The 12,223-nt window shown below is 42.8% G+C and overlaps 1 protein-coding gene across 1 annotated transcript; it reads left to right on the top strand.

The window, feature by feature from the left end:
* The first annotated feature begins 29 nt into the window (after positions 1–29).
* HAL (histidine ammonia-lyase) lies at positions 30–10,649 on the top strand. The gene is made up of 20 exons (XM_030960373.1): positions 30–276; positions 736–796; positions 966–993; positions 1,287–1,361; positions 1,460–1,532; positions 1,617–1,683; positions 1,864–1,901; positions 1,986–2,111; positions 2,383–2,522; positions 3,990–4,037; positions 4,646–4,793; positions 4,878–4,973; positions 5,089–5,147; positions 5,921–6,001; positions 6,685–6,750; positions 6,831–6,996; positions 9,120–9,254; positions 9,815–9,923; positions 10,016–10,085; positions 10,509–10,649. The coding sequence occupies exons 1-20, from the start codon at positions 30–32 to the stop codon at positions 10,647–10,649; spliced, it is 1,974 nt and encodes a 657-aa protein (XP_030816233.1).
* The last annotated feature ends 1,574 nt before the right edge of the window (positions 10,650–12,223 follow it).

The raw sequence follows: 12,223 nt of genomic DNA on the forward strand, positions 1-12,223 counted from the left end.
GGTCAAGGAGCAATTTCTGGAGGGAAAGCATGCCGAGGTACACGGTGCACGTCCGAGGAGAGTGGCTGGCAGTGCCATGCCTGAGCTCCACAAACACCATTGAGTGGCTGGGAAAGGAAGCTGTGAGACGGTACATGAAAAACAAACCTGACAACGGGGGATTTGCCTCAGTGGAGGAAGTAAAGTTTTACATTCGAAGGTGCAAGGGACTTGGCTTGCTGGATCTGGATGATACTGTGGGGGATGCTCTAGAAGACAATGAATTTGTTGAAGTTGGTAAGCAAAGCCTTAAGCATTGCATTGTAGAATGTCTGTGTTGTCATCTGAGTCAGCAAACTGTGGCTTTATCTAGATTCATCTAAAATTGCACCTGAGAAATTGTCTACCTCTGTAAATTTTGTAAATAAATGAGCTTTTATGGAATAATGTCCAATAATTTAAGACTATTTAATTTTTAAGAACAGAACTACATAAAAGGTAGAAGGTACAGGATTCAATATATATATCTTTTGTACCTGCTGTTCTATATAGTGTAAGCTGTTCTGCCTTAGCCTTTGGAATACTTTAAATAAATACATAGTTCCTTGTTATTTTCCCAGAAGCATGCAAGTATGTTCAGGGCTGATAACTGGAAATTAGATTTCTTATTGCTGTGAATTGTAATAAATAACAAATTAACTTATGTAAATAATGCAATTTAATCCTGTATGTGTTTATTCTGCATATTTCTTCTAGTTATAGAAGGAGATATAATGTCTCCAGATTTCATACCATCTCAGCCAGAAGGAGTTCATTTGTATCCTTTTTGAGTGCTTTGTGAAGTTTTTAAAATTACAGATTTATAATTTTCTAGATTGCCTGCATTTTTTAGAGTTCCTTCATTCTTAAAACACATTGCCAGCTGTAATTGAGTGGTCACTGCCTGTGAAATCCTGTCTGCCCTTTTTCCTTTACAAAACTTTCAGATACAGCAAATACCGAGAACCAGAACAGGTAAGAATCACCAATGATTTTACAACTCAGTAACAAATCCTGCTACTCACCAGAAAATGCTGAGAGTTCAGCCAGCATTTCACAAAAGCAGGGGCTATTAGATTGGCTGGGTCTAGGAAAAAAAATTACAATGTGCTTATTATGTTTTTGTTACCCGGGTTCCTGTCTTATGAATAAGCATAAAGAAGCTTCCTGTCGTTGCTGAGTTGTGACTGTATTCTTTATTTATTGTAATTATTAAGCAACTTTGTATGTATCCATATCCCAAACTAAAAGGTTGTTCTTTGGTGTAGTATATTTCTTTAGATGGCAACAGCTTAACAACGGAGGACTTGCTCAATTTAGGAAAGGGACTCTACAAGATAAAGGTAAAAATTCTGAACAAATGCAGCTGAAAATTACATGTTTATTTTTCTACAGGCAAATAATGACAAATAAACTAATATTTAAACTACTTATGTTTTAGCTCACAGCCGAAGCTGAAACAAAAGTCAAAAAATCACGAGAAGTGATTGAAAGGATCGTAAAGGAACAGACAGGTAAATATTTTTGCTTTTAACTACTAATTGTTTAGAAGACTTCATCAGGTTCCCTCCTTAACCAGCAGTGTACATTTCTTGCAGTTGTTTATGGAATCACCACGGGTTTTGGAAAGTTTGCCAGGACTGTCATTCCAAACAGCAATCTGAGGTATGTTGTGTGTGCAGCCTTCTCCGTCCCTTCTTTTCAGGAAAGGAAGAAGAGGGAGCAGTTTGACCCTGTAGTTGGGGTTAAATGAGAGAGCTGCTTCAGAAATTCCTTCTGTTTTGTGCAAAATCAAACCTGATGAGACTTTTTTTGAGGTTTAACGTATTTTCTTTTTTTCTGTAGGGAGCTTCAAGTGAACTTGGTTCGTTCACATTCTGCAGGTAATGAGAGATTGCTTGGTGTTTCCCTTTTCTGTGCTTGTTGGTAGCAGGTGAGTAACCGAGAGGGTTCTGTTACTGTTTCAGGTGTGGGGAAACCTTTGACCCCAGAGAGAACTCGCATGCTGTTGGCCCTGAGAATCAATGTCCTAGCCAAAGGATACAGTGGAATATCCCTAGAAACCCTCGAGCAAGTTATTGAAGTGTTTAATGGTAAAAAGATGTTTAAAGAAAATCTTCCTTTCCCTTTTTTTTTTTTTTTTAAACTGTTTTGTTAAAGGGTGTGGGTCAAGATGCAGATGCTGATCTTTCAATTTGGTAGTTGTGAGATCAGGACTAGAGCTGCAACAAGAGTAGTCCTGCTGGTGCCATTGTCCATGATTGTAGGCTGTTACTGTGGCCACACTTATGAGCTGGCTTCTCTGTTTTCCAAGGAGTGTATCAAGGGAAGGCTCTAAAAGGAGTGATTTTGTTTTCTTTCTAGCATCCTGCCTTCCTTATATCCCAGAGAAAGGGACAGTTGGAGCCAGCGGAGACTTGGCCCCTCTCTCTCATCTTGCTCTGGGATTAATTGGAGAGGGAAAGATGTGGTCCCCGAAGAGTGGCTGGGCTGATGCTAAATATGTAAGATTTGTGCAGCTAGTAGTTTATGTTTTTTAGCTTGCTGACTCATTTTTCAAATTGCACGCAACTTTGAGAGAAAGAGAGCTTTTACGCAGATTAGTAACATGTACAAATCTTTGGATTTTCTCTCCCAGTTTGAATTGGGACTAGGTTGCCTTTAGCTACTCATCCTCTAATTTGAGAAAGGTGGATCCATGGAGAATACAAGAACTGACTCACATGTCACTGGAGCAGACATAAATAAGCAGCATGTTATTGACCCCTAAAGAGATGTCATGCCACAGTACTGCTATACAAGATACTACACTGACATCATTTATGAACTGGAGAAATGGAGAGGATATGATACCAACTATGAAAGAACCATTACTCTATCTTCAGTTCCATGAGCATCAATACTTTCCTAAAAAATCCAACATCACCTCTCAAAAGCTGGGTGTACCTGGAGATTTACTGGAGGCAAGATCTTTGCAGTAAAACTTCTACTGATTTTATAGTGGCTTTAAGTAAATAGACAGGTTTGGATATTTCATTTTTGATAAATTGGCTGGGGTTACTTTATATCATTCTCCTTCACAATATGGAGATGTTACAATGAAATTAGTTTTTAATCCATCGTTATTCTGCCACCAACACACCAGTAGACTGATCTTGTGTTAAGTATCTCCAAGTCCAGCCCCTCCAAAGTCTTTCATGGTAGTTTGTTCTGCTACACCTATAACTCCTACCCATGAATATTTGAATACCAGACTCATTGATGGATTGATGGGTGGACATCACTATAGATTGGAGAAAGATTGAGGACTACACAGGGAGAGGAGTAAGGAGGAAGCAGACCAGTGTGCCCTGGACCTTCTAGACCAGAAGGTATAGCTGTACACTTCTGAGGTGCATTACCTCTTCCATTGGACAGGGTGAGAGGATTGAATGAGAAATAGGTTATGCTGTTTCTCCATTTTCTGCAAGAGCCATTGCCCTATAGAATAGACATGTGCAGAATAAACTAGATAGGACTCCTCCTGTCACTAGAGATTTTCTATAGAAAGGATTAGGGGTTGTTTAAAAAGGAATAATTTATGCCAAGGCAAAATGCTATGAGGCAGAGTGTAGGCAGAACAGCCTTCCCAAGAGGTTTCCAGCCTTCTTTCCTATTGCCCTCTCCCATCATCTAGAACATGGTAGATGTTAATGGGCTGTGACAGTGACATATATCTTGCTTCAGTGCTCCTGCTACCTTCTTGCATTGGCACTAGGAAGTGAGGGGCTAGTTTGGAAGCCCTTTATTTAGCCCAGCAGAAAAAAATGTGTTATATGTGTGTGATGTAAAGCTCTTTTTCTCCCATCACTTAAGAAATTCGTTAATATTTCTCTTCGTGGAAACATTTAAGTTTTAGTGACTTAATTTTGTGCCTTTAGTGACTGAAAAGTATTTTTCTTTAACTGCCTTGGCATTTAACTCCTTTACAGGTCCTGGAAGCTCATGGACTGAAACCAATTACCTTGAAACCAAAAGAGGTAATAAAGTATAATGATGCCAGCTGATGAAAAAGAGCATAGTCAATCACTATTTGCTTTATAGGTACAATAAAAGCATTACATTAATTAATAACAATTTTAAATCAAACTTCAGAAGGATAATGATGAAGTGTTGTCAGGAGTGGGATTCACCACTCCTAGTGTCACCTTACTTGACTTGAAATGTCAGACCCAATCTTGGTGTTCAGATTGGCTCTGTGGTCAGTGGAGACAGACAGGTCTCTTTCAAAAGAACTTTATACCATCCTGAAACAGCTGCCCAAGAGGCACCTTCAAGGTACCTCTCTGCCCTCTGGCCATAACAGGAGGTCAGATGCCTGACTTGAAGCAGGTATCTGACTTGCTTGGAATTACTGGTGCTCCAAGGATGTCTGCAGTGACTTAATGGGGTCATGAGCATTAACACTTTATGTAGCAAAGATGCTCAGTCAAGCTGTGCATTTTATGATTTCAGGATGGTCCAAAAAGCTAGGCAAAGATCTTTGACTCCTTCATGTGAGAAGGAGAATTGTCACAGACATGGGGAATTGTCACAGTGTGTGGAATAGCTGCAGTGAATTCACTTGACATCTGCTCTCCCTTGGAAGGGTCTGGCCCTCATCAACGGGACACAAATGATCACCTCGCTGGGATGCGAGGCGGTGGAAAGAGCCGGAGCTATAGCGAGGCAAGCTGACATCATTGCTGCCCTTACACTGGAAGTCCTGAAGGGTACAACGAGGGCCTTTGACACTGGTGGGTACTGGGCCCTTCCTGTCTGTTTGCTAAACAGCTCCTGACAAGACAGGCACAGCCTGACAGTCTAACTTCTCTTACTAGATATCCATGCGGTGCGCCCGCACCGAGGGCAGGCTGAAGTGGCCTTTCGATTCAGATCCCTTCTAGATTCTGACCACCATCCATCAGAAATAGCAGGTGAACAATCTTAACCTTCACCCTCTCAGTTTACCAGGACAGGCTGGGTCCATCAACTGGACACAGTGCTTTTGTGTAAGCAATGTCTGGGTTTTGCCCTCATTGTGTCTTGTAGAGAGCCACAGATTCTGTGACCGAGTTCAGGACGCGTACACAATGCGCTGCTGCCCTCAGGTAAAGACTGACTTTTAGATCCTTCTGTAAAAATAGACAAATGATGGTGAAATTTCCACCTCAGAAATAGTGGTTAGTTAGGTGCTGTCTGACACTGTTAGAGGAAGTGGCTTTAATTTGCCTCAGTAGTGTTAATGGAGACATGCAATTTGTTGATCATGTGCGTGTACACATCAGGCAGCACCTAACAAAGCTGTGTCCAGGTCTGGAAGAGGCCAGAGGTCAGAAGCAGAGGGAAATTGCTGGTTTCCATGCTTGCAGATTTTGCAGGGATTTTCTTCTGCATTGGTGTTAGTAACATGAACTGGGTGTTTCCAGAAGCCAACAGAATGTAGTATCTCAGATATATTGGAAGTGCTCAATCCTATGCATTTTAACAGGAGCAAAGCTATTAAATCAGTGGAATTAATGAAAGTTAATTAATTAATAAGAGGTTTTGTTTTCTGTGAGAGTTTGTAAGGCTACTTCTTCCCTCATAACACGTCTGCCACTGAATAAATACCTTCCATTTAGGTAAACCAACTCAAATAAGTAAAGAATGTCATATTCAGATTAGTCTTTTGGCAAAACTGCCATAATAATAGTAAATACCATCTTTGAAGTGTCTAGGATTGGCAGTGATGCTCCTGATGTTAAAAGCAAACCACAGAGCATCTTCCATGTGTGAAAGTCGAGTGGGATAGTGGGAAAGAAGGTCCCTGCAGCTCAGTCAGCATCCTGAAGGTGAACTAAGTGCAGATACTAAGCTCAAGCACTAATGTCTTTTGTTCTAGGTCCATGGAATTGTAAATGATACCATTGCTTTTGTGAAGGACATAATAACAACAGAAATCAACAGTGCCACAGACAACCCTGTATCTTTTTGATTACTTTATTACTATATAAAATTCTGCTTGGCCTTTTTTTTTCTTCTGTATAGTTACTCACACTGGAGGTAAAAAAGTCATAACTGGCTTTGGTCAATAACTGCCACTGTCTGCAACCTCTCTTCCTTTCTCTGTGACTGCATTGAAGGATTTCTGTCAGCTCTGTAATGCAGGGCTGCATTTCTGTCAGCACTATAATGGTGATGTACATAGCATCATATCAATTGCTGATAAGCATTATTGCTTCTAATCTTCTAAACATCTTTTTACCTTTAATTAGAATCTAATCCAATTCTTCTGATTGGAAGTAGTCCAATTCTAATTTGGACTAATTAAGTGCCAAAATTTTAACTGTCATGGAGGGAATCTGTCAAGGAACTGAAAATCTATGCTAGGATCTGAACAGCTGGGTTTTTTTGCACCCTCGATCAAAGACCTTCCTTTATGTAGCTTATTTGAAAAAATACATGTCAAAATTATTCCTACAAATTTGAAGAACTGAGATTCTGTCTTCATTTCCTGAGAAGTGGAAGTGTGGATGCAATATAACGTGCTTGCAAATAAAAGCCTATTGGCACAAACATTCCTTCATTTAAGATATTCTGACTACTGGCAGATATCACTCATGTAAACTGTATTTCACTCATGTGGGCCTTAACTTCTCCTTAAAGATGGTGTTTGCTGAAAGAGAAGAGACCATTTCTGGAGGAAATTTTCATGGTGAATATCCTGCAAAGGTAATTCAGCATTTGAAGAAAGGAAAAAACTTTTTCTGGTTTGTTTTTTTCATCTGGCTAAATGAGATGTTCTTTTGTAGGCTCTGGACTATTTAGCAATTGGTGTGCATGAACTTGCTGCAATTAGTGAAAGAAGAATTGAGAGGCTCTGCAACCCCTCACTCAGTGAACTGCCTGCATTTTTAGTCACTGAAGGAGGTCTGAACTCAGGCTTCATGATTGCACACTGCACAGCAGCTGCCCTGGGTGAGTGCTTGAGCAATGCCATAGAGAGAGCAAGCTGGAAAGACTGATTTTTTTCAAGACAAATGCAATCTAATAGTAGATACAAAGGTATCTGGCTCCTATTTTCTGTCTCCTCTCCATGTACTCTGTGCTGTCTTGTAAAGTATGAGCACTGGGTGTAGCTGCAATTATTTCAGTTCAGGGTTCCTTATTCTGCACCAACCCTTGGACATGTTCAGTCCTCTGAGCATGCAAACTCTGAGTGGATTTTGGTGGGAAGGCTTGTCCCAAAGGTGGCCTGATGCCCTCAGTACTGGCTGTCTCCATTTGGCACATCAGTATCAGACCCCACAGCCCTCAGAAGACTGGAGTTTGCAGGGCTGGCTATTGGGGGAGCACTGAAATTAAATATCACTTCGGTTTTTCCTCTAGTACTCATGGCTAAGGCAACAAGAAGCCTGCTGGCTGCTGGCATACTACAGTTCAGAGGTTCAGGGAAACATGATCCAATATAAACATGCTGTGAGAAGAGAGTAAATTTTAAAAGTTACAAACAAACACAGGAACAGAGGATATCAGGTAAATGTGTACATAAACATTCTGCAGAAAAACAAATTAAGTAACTAAATCAAGAGGCTAAAGGAACCCTGCGTAGAGGCTGATTTGGGAAGTGTGTCTGGAAGAGGAGCCTGAATGCTCATCCCTTTGTTTAATGGCTGGAAGCTTTACCTTAGGCTGGGCAGAGTTTAGGATGGCTCCAGGCTTCAGCTGATTGCATGGCTTCAGGTTTCACTGCATACTTCTGCAATCTGGAGTGACAGATTCTGGAGTGTTCACGATTTCTGCTGCGGGAAATTAAAATTACAGCCCTGCCTCTGCTGACACTAGAAGTCCATGGGTCAAAATCACCTCATCCTGATCAAAACAGCCAGGTTTTATCTGAATTTTTATCTGAAGTTTGAGTTCCTTTTATTTTTCTTAACTTCTTTTTTAATCACCAATATTTTTCAAATCACTCTGCCAGTTTCTGGGTTGTTTGTGTACCAGCTAATGTTTTTCACTCCCAGGGTTAATAGATAAATCTGAAAAAAAATTTGCCGATATTTTGCAACACCACTGGATGTGTGTGTCTGCCCCCGCTCCAGCAGCTCTGTGCCTGCCAGAGCAAGCTGTGTGCAGTGATCACATGCAGCCTCTCTGGGACCTGCCATCACCTGCCTGAATGTGCCAGCTGGGCTCTGGTCCTAGACTGTCACTCCAGCCTATTTGCAATTGGTGTCACCACCTCTCTGTTGCTCCTGTTACTTTTCTGAAGCCGCTAATTTGGCGAGAGCGCTACACAGCATCCTGCTGGGCTTCAGAAAGAAAAGGCCAAGTGCAGCCAGAGTGCTGTGAATGCAGACTGCATTTCTTCTCTTTTAAAGAGTAGTTCTCAACCTCAAATTGTCATTGAATGGTGCCTAAGGCCTCTCCTGCAACCATTTGCCTGTTGCTTTTGGATACAGCATGAGAATTTACTCCAGATCTTGCACCTGGCTTTCAAAGCTGGAGTGTGTCACCCTCAGGGATGTGGGCAGCCTTGTAGTGAGGTGAGGGAGGGAGAAGGTTTGTGTTGCATTTCCCCATCTTTCTAGAGGAAGTTCTGAAAATGCCTCAGCTGCAATGAGCAGACCAGATGCTGATCTCTAGCTGTATTCTTGAAAGCAGGGGAGGGGTGATCTTCGTGACCAAAACCCAAGGGAGCCAATGCTCTTTACAGCCCTAGAGCAGCAGGTAGAACCAGGCTTGTATTTCAGTTATGCTGTCTGCTCTTCTGCTTCAGTTTCCTCCAGGCCTTTGAGCCACAGCAACTCGAACTGGAGATAAGGGAGTGAAGAGTGAGCCCTCATTCCATATTTGGTTAATATTTGCATCGAAAGACTGCTGTTGCTTAGTGTTTTCAGAGGCAATTGTAGTTTTCAAGATGGTTATTACAAATTACTCAGTCCAGGTAAAATACTGATGCATCCTCAAAAGAGGAGCAGTATTTGGACTCAAGGTGGTGGGCATGTCCCCCACGTTGCCCATAGCTTCTGCTGTCTCATGCCAATTCTGCTGTCTCATGTCATGAAGGACACTTCATTCATTGTGCTGGGTTTTTGCAGTGTCTGAGAACAAAGCCTTGTGCCACCCCTCTTCTGTGGATTCTCTCTCAACCAGTGCTGCTACAGAGGATCACGTGTCCATGGGAGGATGGGCTGCAAGAAAAGCCTTGAGAGTTATTGAACATGTGGAACAAGGTAAAATTAAAATTCTGATTTCCAGACAGATCTTGAATCATGAAAATGAGGAGCTAAGACCAATAATGATCAGATGTGAGATAGGCAGAGACAATGCAAACTTTTCCAGACAGAAGACTCTCTTCCAAAGTGCTGTCATTTTCCTGGTGTTCTCATGTGAGCTCTGGCAAACTTTAGAGGGAGAACTTTCATTTTTAGCTCAGGCTCCTTTTTTCTCACCGCAAAAGAAGCTTTCTGATTTATGATGAACATTAATTTGAGTATTCCAGTTACCCTGGAAGAGATTCCTAGGGATTTAAGACTCTGATGACCTGGTACACTTGAAAGGTCTGTACAACAGCACCCAAAATCTGCTTGCTGAGGCTGGCACTGCCCCCAGCATCACCCATGAAATGATTCTGCCACTGGGCTGGCTCTCTGGGGGTGGGGACCCACTGGTTTTTCACCTTGCCTGAACCATATGATATGAGTGAGCACAAAGGCCAGGGGTAGCTTTAGAGAGGAAACCTCACCTTGAGCTGTACCTGCCAAACATCCCTTTGGCTGCTCTGCTTTCCCAGTCCTGGCCATCGAGCTGCTCGCCGCCTGCCAGGGCATTGAATTCCTCCGCCCTCTGAGAACCACCACCCCATTGGAGAAGGTCTACGACCTTGTGCGCTCTGTGGTGAGGTAAGAGCAGGCAAACACGTTCCCCAGGGGCTGCCTGCCTGGAGAGCAGCTGCTGGCAGTGGGGTTAGTGTTTGCCCAATGTCTCCTCACAGGCCCTGGATAAAGGATCGCTTCATGGCCCCAGACATTGAAGCAGCTCACAGGCTGCTCGTGGAGCAGAAGGTGAGTGCTGGCTTTTGGCTTCTGTGTAGGATTGTCTAGAACCCTTTTCTTTGTCCATGCCAGCTGCTGGTTTTGCTGCCCAATCCTCTTCATGGTCAAGTAGTTTGGTATCAAGTGGCAGTGACTCTCTCCCAGCTATTGCACACTGACCATTAGCCTGGTAACAAGACAAGACAGAGTATTTTTGCCTTGAATCCTTTCACTTTGTCCCCTTGGAGCTGTATCCTTTCCCATTCCTTGTCAACTCCCTCCACATGCTCTTCCCTAAGCCTTGCTTTATCTGCCTCTCTGGTTCTGCTCCTCCCATACAGCATATCCCACCCAATAACTTTTCTTCAAGGTTTCTTGAACTCATGCATTGATGTCTTAGCTGACCTTTTCTTTGCCTCTGACACTGTGCTGTTTCACATTCTTTTTCCACAGGTGTGGGAAGTGGCCTACCCTTACATTGAAAAGTACAGGAGGGAACACATCCCTGAATCAAGACCCATTTCACCTACAGCTTTCTCCCTGAGAATGAGTGCAGACGATAGTCATGACCACAGGCATCAGAATGAGCTCTGAGTTGTGATCCTCTGGAAGAGAGCAGATCCTTTCCAGAACCTTACCTGAGCATGGCTGTTCTACTCACACTCAATATGGTTTCTCCAGGTGACCTAGAAGACCTGACTGTCGAGCTCAGAAGCACAAATAGATAGTAAAAAAACTCTCATTGCTTTCCTCATGTGTAAAAGACACCTTTGTCATGATGGTGTGGTTTTGACTGAATTTCATTAACTTCTGAATACAAGTCATTCAGACTCCTGATGAAACCAGTATTTGTTTTGTCAACATTTTGTTTGTTTTCTCTCCATTTGTGCTAATGATATCAAACAGCCTAAGTTTGATATTCTTACCTTTTTTCTCCCCCCTTGGGTAACTGCTGTGATCCCCTTCATTTTGCCACAAGCATGATTACCTTTACCCTTAGTTCTTCTCTTTTGCAGATCATATGTGAGGTATAGGCTCTTGTATAAGAGGAGCATTTTTAGAGCAGGTGCTTCACAAATCAGGAAAGCTGTGTGCATAGGAATGTGCTATGGAGATCACTGCTCCAGAACAAATATATTATATTCTGGTGATGGACTACATTTAATGCAGCTTTCCAAGAGCTATGGGCTCACACCTGCAATCAATAAACTGAGGCTTCATATATGGTTGTAGCAATCTATTTTCCTGTCACTTGTGTGATGATGAAAATGTAAAGCAAAAGCTTAATTTGGAAGTAGGACAGGTGACAAAGGGGCCAGAAAAGGGAGAAGAGCAGGTGTAGGACTAGTGCATGTGAACCAGTGCTGAGGTGATACCACCAAAACCTACAGTCCCATGGCTCCCCAGGTCTCTGCCTGTCTGTCAGGGGCCCTGTCCCCACAGATGGGATCATGAGTCAGTGTGCCCTGTGTCACAACACTGACCTCTGGCACAGGCTTTGTTTTGCAAGGGAAGAGTCAGGACATGGATTTCACCTCATGGCGCAGTGATGACAGGGCAGTACTGATCTGGCTGAGGGGCATTCAGCACAAGCTGAAATGGCATGGTAAATGTGCTCTGAGGAGAGGGCTCATGCCTGCTGGCAACCTAACAGGTTGCCAAATGCTTTGGGCATTCAGAGAAGAGATTCTGGGCCCTGCTTCCCACTCACCTCTGCTTTTGGCTGTTGGGACCAAGGGATCCCCAGCACACTGCAGCACAATGGACTCAGGTTTTGCACTGTGTCTGTGCAGAGCTGAGAGGCACCACTCTGCCTGCACCCTGCATTTAAGAAATGCCTGTGCTCCTTCCCTGACAGCCTTCCCAAATCCCTGTATAAACATTATTTATGAAGGTTGTCTTGGGCAGAATGGACTGTGCAATCACATACTTGGGATGTTCTTTCAAGCTTCATAAAAACAAAGTTCCACACCCACATCTGGTACAACATCTGCTCGCAGGAAAACACGTCAGGTGGCAGGAATGCTATTACATTGTTTTAAACACTGATTTGGTTGGCTAGCCTGGCTCAAATAAAGCATGAAGAAAGATACTACAGGGGATGGCTTGCAGATTCTGGGTGTTAACAGATGTGCCCAAGGCTCAGGGAGATCAGAAGGTCATAATAA

This window comes from Camarhynchus parvulus, chromosome 1A (genome assembly GCF_901933205.1).
Source record: "Camarhynchus parvulus chromosome 1A, STF_HiC, whole genome shotgun sequence".
NCBI lineage: Eukaryota > Metazoa > Chordata > Aves > Passeriformes > Thraupidae > Camarhynchus > Camarhynchus parvulus.

Coding starts and splice junctions, on each gene's coding strand:
- HAL (XM_030960373.1), top strand. CDS start 30: ATGCCGAGGTACACGGTGCACGTCCGAGGAGAGTGGCTGGCAGTGCCA. Junction 1,533..1,616: donor GATCGTAAAGGAACAGACAG/GTAAATATTTTT, acceptor CATTTCTTGCAG/TTGTTTATGGAATCACCACG. Junction 4,038..4,645: donor TTACCTTGAAACCAAAAGAG/GTAATAAAGTAT, acceptor CTCCCTTGGAAG/GGTCTGGCCCTCATCAACGG.